This window comes from Centrocercus urophasianus, unplaced genomic scaffold, assembly GCF_019232065.1.
Source record: "Centrocercus urophasianus isolate 14NV4802_14NV808 unplaced genomic scaffold, USGS_Curo_1.0 seq_17, whole genome shotgun sequence".
NCBI classification, from domain to species: Eukaryota; Metazoa; Chordata; class Aves; order Galliformes; family Phasianidae; genus Centrocercus; species Centrocercus urophasianus.
Genome location: NW_024884722.1, coordinates 17,029,997 through 17,048,460, shown reverse-complemented (window position 1 = coordinate 17,048,460; position 18,464 = coordinate 17,029,997). Strand labels below are relative to the sequence as shown.

The window sequence follows — 18,464 nt, the reverse complement described above, 5'->3', positions numbered from 1 at the left end:
AGATCAACTACACTTCAATAAACGTTCTCAGCACTCAACATGTTAATGTTACTTTAAAAAAAAATCTTGAAATTAAGATGGTCCCTGTGGCCACAAAAACTGTTTCTTCAAGGTCAGGGATTTTACACTTGTTTAGAAACATACTGTTGAAGTAATAAAACCAAAGTAATTTCTAGTAAGGAGTTTAAAGCTTCTTTACTAGCATAGCTCAGTTCTGCTACTTCAATGCTATGTAAAATGGGATTACATTCTTTACGTAATAACAGACACATCCATGTACTCCTCACAAAAACAATGACAAGCTCATGCATGACTTAACAGGAACCCACACATAGGTCACTAGAAAAAGGAGTTAAAATTACTCCTGGAATAAATATATAGGACAAATGAAACAGTCACACTGGTCAGTAACTAGGTCTCAAGCGAAAGTGTTACAATGCCTCTCCTTTAAGCCAAAGATATTTAACCCAAACAACAGGATCTGTTTGAGTTACTCTAATACAGTAGAAATAATTTCTTCACAGCAATCAGGAAAGAGGAACTGCTACCTGTGTCTGCAATGCACGTAAAGCCAATACTCAAGGATCTACAGGATTTATCTGTTAGAAGAGCTTCATCACAAAAAAAAAAAAAAAAAAAAAAAAAAAAAAAAAAAAAACACCAAGCAAACAAAAAGCCACCCACATTCTGGACATGTCAAAGATTTCACATCCATCTCTTTCTGAACAAATTTCTTTAAACATCAAGAATTGACAGAAATAGATATTCCAAAATTTACTGATTTCAAAACACACAATTCCTTGGTTCTCCATCTCCACTTCCCAAGGACACCTTCAAGTATTAAAATTACACGCATTTCATTTCTAAGCTGATTAGTGTCAGCACTTCTCTTTGCTGCCCCAAGGAAACTAAATTGTTCTGCTTGTTTCACACTTTTCCATTCTTCATGTTGCATTAGACCTTCGGAAAGTACAGAGCCTGCATTTTCAGCAGTTCAGGTGTCAGGTGAATTTGTTACCCTGCAGTAAATTGCACCTTTTTAAGTTTATTCATAAACACTATGCACAAGAGAGACCTTTGTCATGACCTACTCTGACTTCCTGGGTAACACAAGTTAATCTTGATAATAGGATCAATGTGGAAAGTGTTTTGTGGGCAATCATGTTGATAGGACCCTACCCAAGGGTAAAGCTAAGTACAGACACGTGCATAGCATAAGAATCTGAAAAATTATTTTAAAAGCACATATAAGCACTCCAACACCAAGCCCTTTTCGTTCAGTCACCATACATAACCACTACTTTGGAAATGCCTAGAGTAGCATAGGAAGGCTAAGAAAGCTTTTACATGTAACATTACTGTTACTTTTTCATATGGCTACTTTCTCAGTAAAGTATAAATCTACAGTGTTTCTCCATAGGCAATACATCTTTGCCCTACTTCCTCCTCTTCTCTGTGAGGTTCAGACAGCCCAGCACAAGCTGGTTCACACTGATAGCACACTGGCTATCCCTGGAGCATTTCAGACAAAAACAGAGTGGGTTGCATGTGAATCATCACAGCTGTTTGACATCAAGCCAGCTGCCATTTCCAATTGACATTAGGGCAACATTCACAAACAGCTTCATAAACAAACCAGATAGCAGCTTACCAATTAGATTTCTATTTGGACACTGGAGAAGCATGTTATCAGCCTCGCTGTTCCTTCCCCATTGTGCTATCGCATGGGCTGCGTGAAAAGGAAACATGTTTTATTTTTCTTACCAGAACTATTTGCAGATGGCATTTTGAAGTCAGAATATTATACTGAGCAGTTCAGCCACCAGCACTAACAGCTACCTCAGCAGCAGCAGAAGTGCTGCCTAACAGGTTTGTTATTACATAGTGTGTTCTCAGGTTATGGTTTCATTTCTATTCTTTAGATAAGGAATGTTCTGTAGGTGTCAGAATTCCCTTCTGGAGCACTCTGTGGAACAAACATTCTGGTTTATTTCACCTAGGTGATGTCCAGCCCTGGTTTAGAGACAACCAGCCCTGCTTCTTGCCCTATTTTCAATGAGCATAGTGTGACTGAAGCACTGCTCAGAAGAAAGAGGATATGGAATAGAGTATGTATATTCTGCGTAGCCTGCACCTGCTGCATACCACAGAAACTCAGATCCACAGCAGCCCAAATCAGGTAGGAAATAGGAGTAAAGCTACAAGTGATTAAACGCTGCATATGTTCCAGTTATTCTGTGATAACAACAGTATGATTGGAGCAGAAATTAAGTTCCCCATTGACAAAATTTTACGTTTACAAACTTAAGTGTCTGTCTTTTATTCCTGCTATTCCAAACACAAAAGCAGACACTGCACAACAGACACATGTATCTGCTGCCAACTTCAGGATCCATAATCATTTAAAAAAATTTAAACTCCCAAGAATCTTCATCCACCCCCTCAAAATTCAACTATTTACTTGTACTATCTGAGTTTAAAGAAAGGAAGAAAGAAACAAAGAAACAGGAACCACTCAGCAGAGATGGCGACCCTTAAAAAGTTCAAGTGTAGAAAATCAAAAAGAAAGCAGTCCCAAGGACAACCTATGGAAAAGCAAACGTGACTCTAGCTTAGATGACTAACAGAAGCCCACAAATTAATCTGAAATACACTTTATCAGTAAAGTTACCTGACTGTTTCAGGCAGCTAGGGAAAAGAATTAACCCACTAAATAGCAAAAGGCAAGTGAGATGAACTTCAAATGAAGGACCCAATACCACATGACTTAGTGTTCAACTCACCTCAACAAGACTGTTCAATTGGCAAAACATTTGTGGGTTGGGTATCTAAGCAGGTTAATATTTCCCTTCTTTGTAGTAATGCTGACCTCTAACACTCATCTTTACTATCTCTAACATTTGTTGTGTTCTATGAACTACATTGCTTATTTGCTTTACTTCATGTTAGTCAGCTGGATATCTTCATGCTATACTTAGGATGCCTCAGATGAAACACAAAACTCACTCGTCCTTATTACAAAAAGGGAACATAGCTGCTTCTGGTGCAGAACACAGCTGAACATCAAGCAGTACCATCAGAGCACACAAGAGGCAAGATAGCATTGAAGACTTCATTTCCGATTACCAATACAGGGAAGGGACCATATAATAGATTGCACTGACAGACTGATATCACATCTTTATGAAACAAAGCTACTCCTGCACTGAAATGCTAAATATATTTATCTCTATACCAACCACATGCTCCTCAGGGCTTAATATATCATCCTTAAGGCAAAATATTCAGATCTTACTCTGGAATATCACAGGAAGAAGAGCTCAAAATCTTACCTAATTTGCACTAAAAAGCCAACCTGATGGGATTAAAATATGCCTTGCAGGTTCCAGTGACAACATCTTACAGAACCACATTTCTGCATCCAAAGGGCAGCCCTCACAAAATGCTATGCAAACATATCTGACTTTCAGAAATACAATGGGTTAAGGAAAGCTGCTCTACAACAGTTAGAAATTATATCTTAATGATCTCTGCTAGCAGAAAAAGCCATTCGTGAAGCTCCTTTCCTAGAAGGTTACATACTGTTGCAATTGAAGTTGTAAAAAACAGTGTTTTTGTTGAAAGCCAGTGCTTGCATTCAAGATATCTAGGTGCTAGTGATTAGAGATCAGATGTAGAGTTTCTCCTGGAGATGCAGATTCCAGGACACAAGAACTCATATGCTGTCACAGTCCATTTCCTGGATCACTTTAAACTACCCAAGAGCACTGATGGATGTAGGCAATAGATCAGACACATCTAATGAAAGAAAGGCATGAAGCAGAATCTTTGCATGCCAAATGCAAACATAAGCCTTGGGCACTGCATATGGTAAGGGGGAAAAGTAAAAACAATTTACTGGCTGCAGGTGCCTTTTGATACCATTCAGCATGTTTTCAATTGACAATACAAGGTGAGCCAAAAAATTCATAACTATCAAAGAGCATCACAGTCCTTGGGGGGAAGAGGAGCCTAGTAATGCGTCTATATGGAAGTCTGGTTGCTGTATTAAGACCTTAAACAGGAATGAGCCACTGCCTTAAGTAGGCAATAGAGTATTGATCTCTATACACCACTGGATCTAACATAACATTACTGAAATCAGTAAAGATTACACAAATTCAGATGACAAGATTTCAGTCTTTTTTTTCAGGTTGTCTTTCAAGAAGGATTAATCAATGACACGGTACAGTCAAGTATTCAGGGACAGCATGGATCAGGAGATTAGTAAGAAGAGGATGCCCTGCCTGCAGAAGATTTGAATTGTTAATGTCTAATGTCTTCATGAGTGAAGCCAGGGCCTCCATTAACTTCCACAAATAACAGTTGCTTAACTCAAATCAATTTATAACAACAAACCCAGAAACACTGGCAGCCCCTTGTTGCTTCTGCTGATCCTAAATTAAGTTGTCAGGGTCTGGCCAGGCCATGAAAACTATTTTTTGTTTTCAGGCACATAAAATCATTTCAGCTGAGGAGAAAGAGCTGCCCTGAGGAAGAGCTTTATTGTTTTTCAGGCAAATCCCTAAGAAGCAATGCCGTGAGAGTTTTGATCAAACTCTTACTCGAACACCCAGGCAGAGGAAGCAAATTCCTATTCCTTAAAACTAGAAAGAAAAAAAAAAAAAAAAGATAAACTTATTTTTTGTAACATTTATCAGGTTCAGGGTGGGGAAAAACTGATAGATACAACAAAATAGCCAGTAAGCCCCAGGTGAGGATGGTTTACCTTCAAGAGTGGAGGCCTAGATTCAAGTGGCTTTTCCATATAGCCATTATTGCACATATCCATACAGCATATGCTTTGCTCTTCCATAAGAAGGAAATCCATCCTAACATGAAGCAAGAAAAGAATTTGAAATTGAATGCTTTCAAACACTTGATTTTGGCACCTGTGGCTGCAGCTTAGAATCTCCAGTAGCATCTTATAGATCCAAGAAGACTAAGTTGCTCATGGCAGGGCAAACATTTGGAAGTGTATGCAATGCTATATTTTGCCTACAGAGCACAGAAATAGCTTCAGGGGATAGACAACATCACTTTCAGAAACTCTCACTTGTTGAGTTGCTTTTGAGGAGACATGGAAAAACAAGGAGAGGCTAATTGCCTCCTACAGAATGAACTCAAATTCAAGTGATTCAGGATATACCAAAACCATTGCAAGTTTCCGAGCACAAGGTAGAAAGAACCAGCACCATCTAGTGCTCAAGAGCTGATGGAGCAAGCAGAGCACATGCTAAAGAATCAAGATTTTGCATTTTTTGTTATGAAAGTACAGCATACATGTATTCAAAGGGTCTTTGGCTGCACTCATCTTGCACGTAAGGAGTCCCCGCAGCAGATAAAAGGCCAGCAGATGTATCTGGTATTACAAGTGTACTTGGTATTACCTTGGAGGTCTTAAACCCAAACTGTAAGATAGTAAAAAGTTTCCAGACTGTCAGGAAAGAAGGCGTGCAATTTCACTGTGCTAGGCACTCTGTTATAAAGACAGTCCAGAGAAAATATTTTAGCTTTATCCCTCCTTAATGAATGGGAAGTCTAGTTTATATTCCCTAAGATAGTTACCACTTTCAGTGACATAAATATTCTGCCTTCAGTTGCACTCCAGGCTTCCAGAAGAATTAAAGATCAGTAAAGATCAGAATTAAAAGAATTAAAGATCAGCTGCCAGTAACAATGGCAGCTCTGCTGCAGATCTGTCTTCTCCTACAGGTCAGTGCAATGTCATGGATACTTACTGATGTCCATAAGCTTGCTAAGCATTTCCACAAGTGCTCTGCTGAAATAATATCACTTCATTCTTTTCAGTAGGACCTAGAACTACTATTTTTGCTATGCTAAGTGCTGAATACCAGAAACCTAAATAAAGTCCTCTAAAACCAACATCACATATCCAGAGATGCAGTCAGTAGTCCAGGTTTCAGTAGAAAATATTAATTACCAGCAGCAAACTCAGCTTCCTGCTGATAGTTAGAACTGGAATATGCATTGATTGATAGAAAATACAGAATGATTCTAAGTGTCTGAATTTCTAATTACTCCTCCAGGTATTTTAATTACACATCTCAACAGGAACTGAGATAAAAAGGTCACAAAACTAACTTAATTGCTGTTGATCACCTGATACACAGAAGTGTATTGCAGAGCAGTGCTTTACAGGCATCATTCACCCTACTGAGACAAGACAAAAGAGCTGCCACTGCAACCACTCCATAACACTGCCAGCAGCTCAACTGCACTCCCTACAGAACACATGGTCAACAATTAAAGTTCCTGTAAGAGTTAGTATTCCCATCTTCCAATTCTGCCTTTATTAATATCCTATTTAATAGTTTAAAAAGGCAGTGAAACAGCTCCTACAAAGAAGTTCCTGGATGAGGCATTTTAAGCCAGCCTACTGACAGAATACAACAAAGTCCATATTTAAAAGAGTCACTGATGAATTCATGCCCCTTTTGAAAAAGGCAATTTGTTGATATTGAGCTCAGACTTTATAATTAGTTGAACAGCATGCCAGAGTACAAAGCTTTGAAAATAACTTTCTAAATGTGAATTGAACATAAGCACCTTTGCTCTGGCTAAGCCTACACAAAGCCCAAGACAAGATTCGGAGACTGAATCGTCTGAATGAGAGGGCTGGTAGCATTACTCAAGAGGAGTATAAAGCATATTCCATCAGTCTTTGTTTGATCAACCTCAAGTCCAACTGGTTTCAAAGACTTTTTTTTTCCCCCCAGTCACAACAATGGAAGTGAGAAATCAGAGTATATTGGGGAAAAAGCCAAGAGGAAAAGGGACAAGCAAGATCAATCCCTTTAGCAGTGGTTTCCAATGAAATCAAATTATAATTACCACAATACTGCACTTATTTTTCCACGTAAAGCTCTAGCTAAGAGCTGTCACTGTTAGCCTCAGCAAACAGCACTATGGCAAGCTGTTATTAAGAATCAGGAGAGAGTTTATCTGAAAAGCTGCTTTCAATCACAACAAGCCAGTTTGTGAAAAGGGGCAAGCATTCTTCCAAAAATGATGTTAATAAAGTTATTCTAAATTTCAGAGTTAAAAGTGAAGCAAAACCATCTGTCCCACTAAGACCAGTAGTGATGGAAGGTACTCACAGATGACAGATTCAGGGTCCAGGCCTCACTTGGTGGAAGAGAAACTTGGGTTTCCTGCACAGGTGACAATGTTAGTCATTATGGTATCAGCTTAACTAAGGAAAAATTTTAATGTTTATGCCCCCTTCTCATTCTTCATGAGAAGTCTGACTGAATCCATCCTAAAGAGGGAAAAAGCCCTTCAACTCATCAAGTTTTCTACAAAGAAAAGCTATTGTTTAGTTAGTTGCTAATAATCCATGCCCTAAAGACAACAATTTTGTCCTACCTTCTGAACTTTTTCACCACTCCCTTGACTATAAAAAACCTTCCCATCTCAGAGAATGATCTCTGATTCTGCAGAACTTGTGCATCTCCTCTCTTAATGCTGCAAAGAGCAAATTATTGAAATGAGACAAGCTATTTGCCACGTGGCATTAAAAACATCAACTTTCTAGAAAGTAAAAACCCAGAAGCATTTAAGTCATCAACACTCCCCTAGGACATTCTCAGATAGTAGCTGCTATGTGTGAAGATCAGCCCCAAATCACTAAACTTTGCACTTGCCCTCAGACCATCCCAATAATTTTTTAGAAACACCCCCCCACCACATGCTAATGCACCCTGGTACGTAAGAGCAATTGCTGAAGTGTCCATGCTTTACTCTGCCATTCCACTTTGAGCTTTATTAGCTGTGGGAGAAGAAAGCATGAACGGGCTAAAAAGGGTCCAGAAATGCACGCAGTTTCTCCAGAAGAGAGGATAGTTCTCCAGAAGAGAGGATAGAGAGTATTTCTGCCAAAGGAGGCAGTTTAGAAAGTGCTGCCACTTGATACAACACTGGTTTCACTGTAGAACTATTCTACTGTCTCTCACGTCCCGAGTTAACCCTTCTCACAGCTGCACTATACAGCTTATAAATGAACTTGATGAAACATGAATAATACACAATGCCCATCATTAGTTCTTGTTACTCAGCAGAAAATCAATACAGGCTCTGTTACAGTACAGGACATGCTGTTAATCTAGTCTCTGCACTCTGAGGAAGTAGCACTCGCTGGCAAGATGACAACACAAAAACATGCAGTAAGCTCCAGGCAACTGCTCTAGTAATAAGAATGCTGAAATGCTAGCTATCAAACATGAAGTAGGTTTTTGGAGGTAGCTGGTGCTACAATCCAAAGTTTGGGACATTTCCTTGTTAGGAACTACAAGATAGATCTCAATCTCTCTCTTCACCACTTAAGGTGGTATCAGGACACTACAGAAACATTCAGAATACAGGACTGCTCTGAATTCTGTTAAAGCCCTGCATTTCACACGTACTGTAAATTCTCATATCTGTATTTACAGAATATGCTTCTGTTAACAAATCCTCAGCTTAGTTAAAAACACTGAGAGATCTTATCACCTTTTAGAGTCTATGTAGTGCCAAGCTTACACTGGGAGGACAGGAACACAATTAAGAAGCAATACGATCATAGTGTCAACACAAGGAAAGATGGGAACTGATGGAAAATAATGTTTTGGGTCCTGCAAGATGATCTGTGCTCCCTTTTCTATCTGGTACCAATTTAAGAACTGTTCACTATGTGGATGTTCTGTGGTCTGGCAAGAAATCATTTCCGAAGACAGGCAAGAAAGAAAACGCATTTATGCCAAAATCGGCCCAGAATAAACGTACTGTGAACAGAATAGGAAACTCTTCAAGCTACGTTTTTTCAGTGACATCTGTGCTGAATCACATTCTGCATTGACTGGCTATTTATAGCATTCTTCAATACTTGTTATCTGTGTTGCAAACAAGCTCCCTACAGACACGAATAGATTCATCTCCACTTGGTAGAGAAAACATCTGAATTTTACTGGCAGGACAGTGGTTCACTAAGAGTAAGTAGTTGTTCCTAGGAGCCCAGGGAAGAGCAATGACAAAACTGAACACAAAAGACTGAACACAGATGTCCTGGGTCTCAAAACTATGCTGCCACGCGTTGCTTTTTTCTATCTCTTTGGAGAGCCTTTCTCAAGTAGCCACACAGCATTGTTACTGCCAACTCCATTGAAGCAACCACCATTTGTGGCTCATGAGATCTATTTTGCAGCTCACAGAAGTAAAACCTAAAAGGCTAGCAAAAAGTGAAGAATCCCATTTACCCAGTGGCTCTGTTAATTGCCTTTAGTACCAGAACACATGGATATATTCACAACCAGGAAAATCCAAGTGCTTTCACAGCCCAGTTCACTTTACGGCAAGAATACTATGGTGCACAATCTTTGAGAAATAGTACATAAGATCTGTCACATTCAAACAATCAATGCCACTCTCAAGGAGATGCCCACATGTAAACAACACTGTGAGCACATTGCCCTACTGATTTGTTTGTGGAGTCCAGCCTATGAAGGTGTGGAACAATATAAAGATAAGGGAGCATTTCCAGACAACATGCAGTGACAAGGAAGAGGAAAAAAAAAAAGTACCTTCTCTCAAAGTAGCTTCTTGTGTGTCAAACAGAATGCTCTAACAGTGAGTTATTGTAAACTCTGCCTGTTTGTACAATTGAGAGCCTTCCAGTACTATCTAATTGTTCTTGAACTGATTGATACCATGTTGAGTGTACAACACAGACGTTTTATGCCCAGCCTGATTACGTGACAAGAAAACCGCTGCTAGCACACAGACAAATGCACACCCGCCTCCAAAGCAGTAGTATTTACCCATATGGACAAGCATACCCTGTGCTGTGCATTTATCATAGTTTTGTGATTTTTGGTTTTCGGTATTCCACATCATAACATCATGTGGAGCACTGGGAGTTTAACTATTAATGCTCAAGTTCTGGGTACCTGCCCAGAAGAGAAGAACTACATTCCCCAGGGGACTTTGCGGCCACGGAGAAGAGAAATAACTCCTGGCAAGGTGCTCCTGGTGCATTCTTTTTTTGTCCGCTTTTCTTTGTTGGCTCTCCTCCTGTCTCCCTGCTGCTCAACTGGACTGCGCATTTCACCTCAGTGTTATGGTGAGGCCTACCCACCTTTCAGACATTCTCTCTATCATTATATTTGATTTATTAGTTTCAGTTTTGATTATATGGTATTATAGTGCGCTTATCTTGCATTCTGGTAACATATTTAGTAAATTAGTTTGTTTCTCCTCAGATTGTTGCCACAGGTACCAGAAGACAAGCACATAGAGAGGCATGCCTCTCTCATTCTTCATCTCTAACACTGCTTGCAGTGCAGCAGTTTTCTTCTCTGCAGATCTTACCACCTGCAGCTACTCCCAAAATACACTGCATTCATATTTAACCACAGGGACAATCTTTACCATGATACAATTATAACTGAATCAAGTGAGAACAATTGCTCCTGGGCTGCAACACAAACTTCAAATAAATCTTGTATGTAGGAAGGCAGTGCACAGGAAGTGTTCACAGAGGAGCTAAAATTTTTTTCAAAAGTTTCGTACAAAATTATGGCAACATAATGGGATTTTCTACCTTAAAAAAAAAATAAATCAAGTTTCCCATTGCAGCCTATTCTCTTAATTTTTCCAGTTCAAAAAAAACAAATAATACTTTTTTGTTTTTAAACTTTATCAGGATACATTAAAAAAATTACATCCAGACATTGCATGTCTTTTCCATAAGCTCTGCATTCCATGACAGCATCTACCACAACCTAAAACTGGAAAACCACACTAAAGCGAGAGATCACACAGCACTGCTGGCCAGGAGCCCCCTCAAAACGGAAAAGTATAGGGGTACAAGGCATTCCAACTGTTTTTCTGAGGTATCACAGCATCAGTTCCATCCAAAAAGAGATACTATCACAACAAATAACTCTATCAAGCCCTATTTCTCAATTTCTCTAGGTGATTTGGCTAGTGTATCAGAATGCCTAGAATTCAAGTAAGCCATGCAGCTCTCTTATCACTGATGACAGCTAAAGGGAATACTTAAGGTTATGCAGGAAGTAAAAGGACTTGCTGGCCTACCTGGGGCAATTTCAAATAGATGTTTTCCGGGCTCGTCAGGATTAGGTGGCAGCTCATTCACCTGATTTCCTTGCAGCAGAATAAGACCCTGTAAGGGACACAAACAAGTGAAATGGGAAGGGCTATGGAAAGGGTAAAGAAAAGACAAATGTAACAGACATTGTAAACTTGAGCTCCACTCTTCTACTAAGCCATTCCCTTTTCCAACCTCATTGCATCTGAGCAAGAAAGACTTTATCTGATCATGCATGTAGCTTACCTGTCCTTTCCAGACACTTCTGGTCAAATGACCTTTCCTCTGGAATAGCAATACTCTGAGCATACACAGGCGATTTCTCTTTCTTAACTAATATTCCTTAGAAAAGTTTCTTCTCATATCACATCTACTCTTCTTTCACCTTTTAATTTTTCAATTTTTTTTTTTTTTTTTTTTTTTCCAAATTGAGTTCTAATTAACTAAACAATTGCAGCCCAGTAAGCTATAAGAGGCTTGCACAGGAGAATGTTCATTTGTACTGTCATCTCAACTTGCATGCGTTAACTAATAAAGTATAAACTGAGATAAATTTCAGTCTTTAGCTGGTATGTCTGCCTCCCTCAAAAAAAAAAAAAAAAAAATCAAACTCATTTGGCCTCAAAGCATTTTTTTCAAATTGAAGAGTTCAGAAGCAAGCAAAGCTCCAATGTAGATCCATCTCTGGAAAGTACTTCTAGGTCATAGGTGCATACGTAAAAAAGTTCTTCAGATCAGGTTCTTGCACATCTTGCTACAGATTTCAGGGAATTACGTAGAGCATTTCTCTAGAAGGAGTGGTTGCAGTAGGACAACCTGCTTCTCCAGTCGGTAACAGGGAACCAGCTTACAGCTGTCTAATCTGCCTCACACACTATAAAGTACTTTAAACAAATAGAACCAAAAAGATAAAAAATGATTCATTTTCTTAGCAAGAGTGTATCAGTTCCGACAGCTGCAATCACTGGTAGAGTGACATTACTAAATTTAAACACACTGACATGCCCTTGCCCAGTAGCCTCTCAGACTGCATTAACAATCTTTCTTGGAAAATAAATTAATGATGGATTAAATCAGAGTCATTCCTCAAGGTCTAACTTGATATATGCCAAAGCACACCCCAGAAACAAACCTCAGTTCATCACTAAGTTATTTCTCTCTTCCTCAGGCAGTGGCTGCCATCCCTAAGATGACTGGACAGTTCAAGTAGTGTGCAACGGGTTACAGAACTTCCAGTAAGCTGTAGATTCAGATTCGATTTTGGAAAATAATTTTACCCTCTTTCAAGTTTGTTCTTGGAGGAAAAATCTTCAGAGGCTACATAACCAGAGGTGTTATTGTAGCTCTTATCCCTAGCAAAGCCAACTGAGAAGTCCTGTCCCATACCAGGCACTGTAAAGTCAGTGTCTGATAAGAAAAGCGGCAATGTGGGAAATGTTAGTAGAAAGCTTCCTTTTCTTCACTGGTCCCTAAAACACAGCTGGTTCCCAAACACCAATAATCTCAATTTTCATAACACTGCCTTTCACACAGCTGCTGTTAAGATTGCTTACAGGATGGGACTAGGGAGTAAAACAGCAAGGCCCAATTCTGCCCCCAGATACACACTTCATGCTAAGGATAACAAACTGGCTACACTAACATCTCATCTTTAACTGAACAAAAATTTCCACAGTAGTTTTATTGACAAATTATGGAATAATCATAGAATGATGGGGGTTAGAAGGAACCCTAAGGACTACCCAGGTGAGCTGCTTTGAAAGTAACACCTGCTATTTACTTCCATGCAAGCTACAACAGATACAAAGAGCACAATACTATTTGTTACAGCAAATTCTCAGTTACACAACACTCCTTTTCAACACAGCCATCACCATTAGCTATGTATTTCACCAGTGATGAACAGGAGCTTGCATGCCACACTTGTAAAAATCTGCACCAGCAGATGTGACCCACTGCTTCACAGACATTAAGACAGCATTATTAATGAAATGCACTGCGCAATGCCTCAGTGTGCTCACATCCACTATTAGGTCTCCATAAATGTTAAGCAAGCATTGCTAAATATGACTGAGTGCAATCTTCTCCACATGGAGGAATTCGATGACACACCTTCACTGCATACACACCTCCATGTCAGACACCACTGTGTCAGACTGTCCCTCTGCTGCCACCTGTCACACAGCAACAACATGTAAGGGAATATCAGCAGGAAGGTTCAACATCTACTGCCATCCTACAAAACCCACCCATGATGTTGCAGGTCAATAGAATAAATTAGGAGGCCCAGGGCCACAATCTACCTCATTTTGAACATTTTTAGGAAGGGGCACCTGCAGATTCTTCAGGCAACCTGTTCCAGTACCTCAACACCATCACTTTAAAAAAAATTTCTCAAGCTCACTGAGCACTTTTGCAGCCCTCCTGGACCTGCTCCAACAGGCTCACATCTTTCCTTTGCTGGGGAACGTTCACGATGGTGCAATTTGGTGGGGAAGAGGAAGAAGGGAGAAGTTAGTGAGAAGGCACAGCCAGCACCTAGCGGTACGCCTATCACATTTCTGCTCAGCTATTCTCTACACTTGTATTTTGTCAGCAGTCACATCGCAAACCACTTAAAACATAACTCTGTTGCTTGATACTTTCATAGAATCACAAAGTTGGAAAGGACCTACAAGCTCATCTAGTCCAACCATCCTGCTATCATAATATGAACTGAAACAAGGCTCTCTTGGCCATCTGTCATTCAGAGCATGACCCAGAATTCTAAAACTGCAAACCTCACAGAAAAAACAGGGAAAACTTGTAAAACTTCAGCTTTCTTCTCTAAGATATCTTTGAGGACTGCTCTCCAGTTAACGCCTAGCGTAAAAAACATCTCTGTAACAAAGTTACCACAGATAAACCAGCACATAAAAAGTATATTTGCAAAGGACAACGGCTGTTTGAATTCATTAGGCCTCTGATAACAGCAGTGCTACACATCATCCATAGTGATACTGATCTGTTTGCATGATCTTGATCTGTACTTCATCAAACATGAGTCTTGAGGGAAAGACATCCGAGGAGCAGCTGAGGTCTCTGTTTCTGCAGCCTAGACAAGAGACTCAGTGAAACCTCAGGGTAGCCTACAGCTTCCTCTCAAGGTGAGTGGAAGCATAGCACTGAGCTCTGCTCTGTGGGCACAGAGACAGAACCAAGAGAAATGGAGCTGCATCAGTGAAGGGTCAGGCAGTCGTTACAAAAAGGTTATTCACCAGAGAATAGTCAGGAACTAGAAGGGGCTCCTCATGGCAGTGGTCACAGCTCAAACCCTCCTGGAACTCAAGCACTCGGACAATGCTCTCAGAAATCAGGTTTTATTTTTGGGTGATCCTGTGTGGAGCCATGAATTGGACTCAATTATCTCTGTGGGTGCTTTCCTACTCAGAACATTCTGTGATTATTCAAATCTATGAATACCCAAGACCACTAAAACCTGCAATTTTCTGCAGCTATATAAGCTTAGGCCTTTTCATAAATTATAAGAGCATGAAATATTAGTAAAGTGTCTTATATATACAAGTACAGCTTTACTTCTTTGTCTTGTAAAGCTTACCCTAGACTGGAGGGAATACAGGAAGCAACTAGATGGATTTTAAGTATTTTTTGCCAGTAAAAGTTGAGGATATTCTGAGAGGACAGATGTTCAGGAACATGCAGACCATGGAAAGAAAGCATCATTAAAATACCCAGCTACCAGAAAGGATTAACTAACAGCTAGTTAATTTCTATTAACAACTTCAGTGGAAGTTTGTCATTAACCCAGCTTAACAGATAAAAACATTCACCAAATTTGTGCTATGACAACCCGCCCATGTTATATAACACAGCCACCATGTTACTCTCACTTCCCCTTTCAGGTGTCCCATTATAAAAGCCTTTTACAGGGAGAACACATCATTGCCATCTTTGTTCATTGACTAGATGCAAATTCAATGCTCTAGCAAGACCACCACATAGCACTGCACAACAGAGTGCAAGGGCTCAAATCCTGTCCCTAGATTAGGGCAAAGTTAAAAGTGGGAAAAGACAGTGCAGGAAGGTAATTAAGTTTACACTGAGCGGATTATCTAGAATAATTGCAAACTAAAATGAAAGCCAGCAAAACAAGATAAGCTTTTGGTATACTTTCCACCAAATCACATTGTTCAATGTCTTTATTTTTGATATTAACTAAATTTAGAAAACATGAAGTCACTCCAAAGAAAACATTGGAAATGCAGAATAAAATGCCAGTGCATCACAAGCTATTCAAAAGGGTGCAGAGAGGTCTTGCATACAACTTCATCTTTGGAACCCAGTGGCCAGAACACGCTGAAGAAAGCTGCTTTCTGTCAGGCACAATTCAAGCCCACTGCAGATGCACTGAAGCATTTTATCATATGAAGTCAATACTGAGAAAAGATTAATGAATTAGATGCAGAGCAGTTTCTTTTCCCCTGGAAACAGAGGATGGGCATATGCTACCTCCTGCTCTGGGAATAGAAGCAAACTCATAGCTACTTTAAAAACCACGTATATTGACAGAGTTACTAAGTACATAAAAAGCTCTTTGCAGGTCAGTCTTTCCTTTCCACTTTCCTCATGAGGCACCTAAGAAAATATTCCAGAAAGGCAATAGCTCCAAGTTCCCACCCTAGCCTTCAGCACAGAAGTCAGACTGATAGGATGGACTGTGCAGCTGCAACTATGTTACACAACACACCAGAACACCCAGGGTCAACTTCACGCTATAACTACTGAGTACATCCCCCTCACTCCAGTGAATGCAGGGCACTCACCTGCCAATAGACCATAGCACCATATTTTCAGATATTCCTCCCTTGAAAACAATGCTGTAATTTGCTCTACTTATGTGGAAGCACAATTAGTTCATAAAAATGTACAATGAAACACCCATGAAAAAAAAAAAAGCAACATCTTTTAAGGTTTCTCTTGAAGCATTAGGGCATAGCTTATTTTTTTAATCTGTCAAAAAAAAAAAAAAAAAAGAATGTGATCTTCCAGAATGCATATAAATAATCAAGTAGGCAGAAGATCAATGGGAATTTCAGTTAAGCTATTGATTTAGTTTCTGCATACAAACCTGCAGGCCATGCTTAACATTTAGAACAGATTTCTAAAAGGACAGGTATCTTTAGAGCTTAAGCAAATGAAGTATTTCTATCAGTTGATTATAAGACTGTACACAGCCTGTAACAGCTTTCTCAGGGACACACTGTCCTGCTGGGTCATGGCAGCATGCCTGTATTCTTGCCCCATCATTCCCCAGAAGGACAACCAATAGCCATCTATGAGTTCCAAAAGTACATCTTGCTTTTGAGATGCATACTCTTACCTCAGGTAGGACACAAATCCTATTTTGCAACTGTTACAAGAGCTGCATCAACAAACATGAAGCGTCCAGCTCTCACTGTGCTTTGTATACAAAGATGAGATGCTCATCTTCAGGCTGCAAAACCCAGCTGCCACTCACAGGGTCCTGAGCAACAACAATGATACCAAGTTCAAGTCTCTTTGGTCCTTACATAACATCCTATCCATAATGACAGATTGAACCTCTGAACAAATGCGTGCAGAAATGTGAGATGCTGCCAATATCCTCATCCATCTGGCATAAATGTTGCAGGCTCACACGGGAAAATCCATTTCAGCTCTCAGAATAAAATGAAGTTTGCACGTAACAGTTAAACCACTTGCTACAGCTGCATGCTTAATAATAGGCCTGTAATGCATGTGTGATGGCAATGGCACCACACAGGCTGTCTGTCACTATGCCTGTACTGACTCATCAGGAAGCAGCAATACAGGGACCTGATCTGGCTTTTTCAATTATCTTTCGTCTGTTCAAGAACTACACTTAGAGGCACGACAGTCAAAACAATGACTATGTGAAATGTTAGCTAATACTACTTCAACTAGGAAAGAACCTTGTCTCAAATGTTACAAAAATATCTTACAGGTGTGCCGAAGAACTTGAGAAAGAAATTCCTCTGAGCCATAAGCTTTATCACTGACTGTAGAGCAAGAAATCTTCCCCTCAAATCCATCAATATAGAGGAAGAGAAGTAGAAAATCTACAGCTGATTCCATATTGACAATTACAATGTTCTCAGCTCTGCATTTACTTCAAGTGGGAGAACAGTTTCTACTACAGCTAGACATGGTTCTCCAAAACAGAATGGATGTTAGATCAGAAAAAGACTAAAAAAGCACATGAAATAACAATAAGTTGGTCAAGAATTCCATTTGCTAACACTTTATGAGAGAAATACTTGGGTAGTGTTCACTGCATTAAACACTAATAAATGCATTTCCTAAAAACTGTAACATGAACATATGTGCACAAGCAAATACTGTATGGAAACCATATTACCCTATACCAAACTAACCTATGGCTGGTCAGCACACAGTTAATTAGAATTTAAGTTTTCTTTTACAAGAACAAATGTGCTTTATTGCAAACATCTGGTAACTTGTGACCCATCTGATGCAGCTTATCTGAGTTTGCCACTTTAAGTAGCCCTGATGTAGTTCAATTTATTCAATTACCATTTGTTGGCTGTTACTAAATCACCTGACCGCTAACTGATCTCTCTTTTCTAGCTCATATTTTGACACTACTCCCTTCCTCTGGCTGTTCTCTTACCACAGTCTTCTCTGGGACAACTCTATCACATTGCCCAATATACACTGCGCTGTAGGATTTAAGCAAGTGTTTCCACAAGTAGTATTCTTCCCCACTTCCTTTTATTCATACTTTACATACTTTCTTCAAGAATAGGTATTTTAAGAGTAGGAGAAATATAGGAGAATACATGTTATAACCAGTACACTGAGTTTTTGGTCTTTCAATCTGTATACCAGCTACACACTTTAAAATTGTTATTTGCTGACAACACTGGCACCTTTCATCCCTTAAATTCCAATAACTCTACACATTTTACAGTTCCTACTTGTCTGCTTATATGCATCAAGTAACAAATTTGTCAAGTTATGAGGATTAAAAAAAAAATTCTCATAGCTCCAACTGTATTGTAAATTTTATGGAAGATTAAAGCCTAGCATTATCAGCTTTGGGTTGTTGAACATGTAACAGATGAGCAGTAGTACCAGAAAGCTGCAATTATCCATTCCCCATTCCTGAAATATTGGTTTGTGTACCTCTTTATTCTAGATCAGGCCACTTCAGGCACATGCAGCGTTTCAGTAGGCCATACCATTACATTACTCAGTTATATCACGTTTCTACTCATACCACCCAATTTAAGACCAT

At 39.5% G+C, this 18,464-nt stretch overlaps 1 protein-coding gene across 3 annotated transcripts in view; it reads right to left on the bottom strand.

Annotated features, from left to right (window-relative positions):
- ARHGAP22 (Rho GTPase activating protein 22) overlaps positions 1-18,464 on the bottom strand; it is a 141,390-nt gene that overhangs the window by 101,053 nt on the left and 21,873 nt on the right. For 2 of the 3 annotated variants that reach the window (XM_042818618.1, XM_042818619.1), the window contains exon 3: positions 11,134-11,221. In XM_042818618.1, coding sequence (XP_042674552.1) covers positions 11,134-11,221 — 88 coding nt within the window. Of the gene's footprint in view, positions 1-1,651; positions 1,730-7,160; positions 7,193-11,133; positions 11,222-18,464 lie in introns of those variants that run through there. The other variant, XM_042818621.1, reaches the window with a different exon arrangement.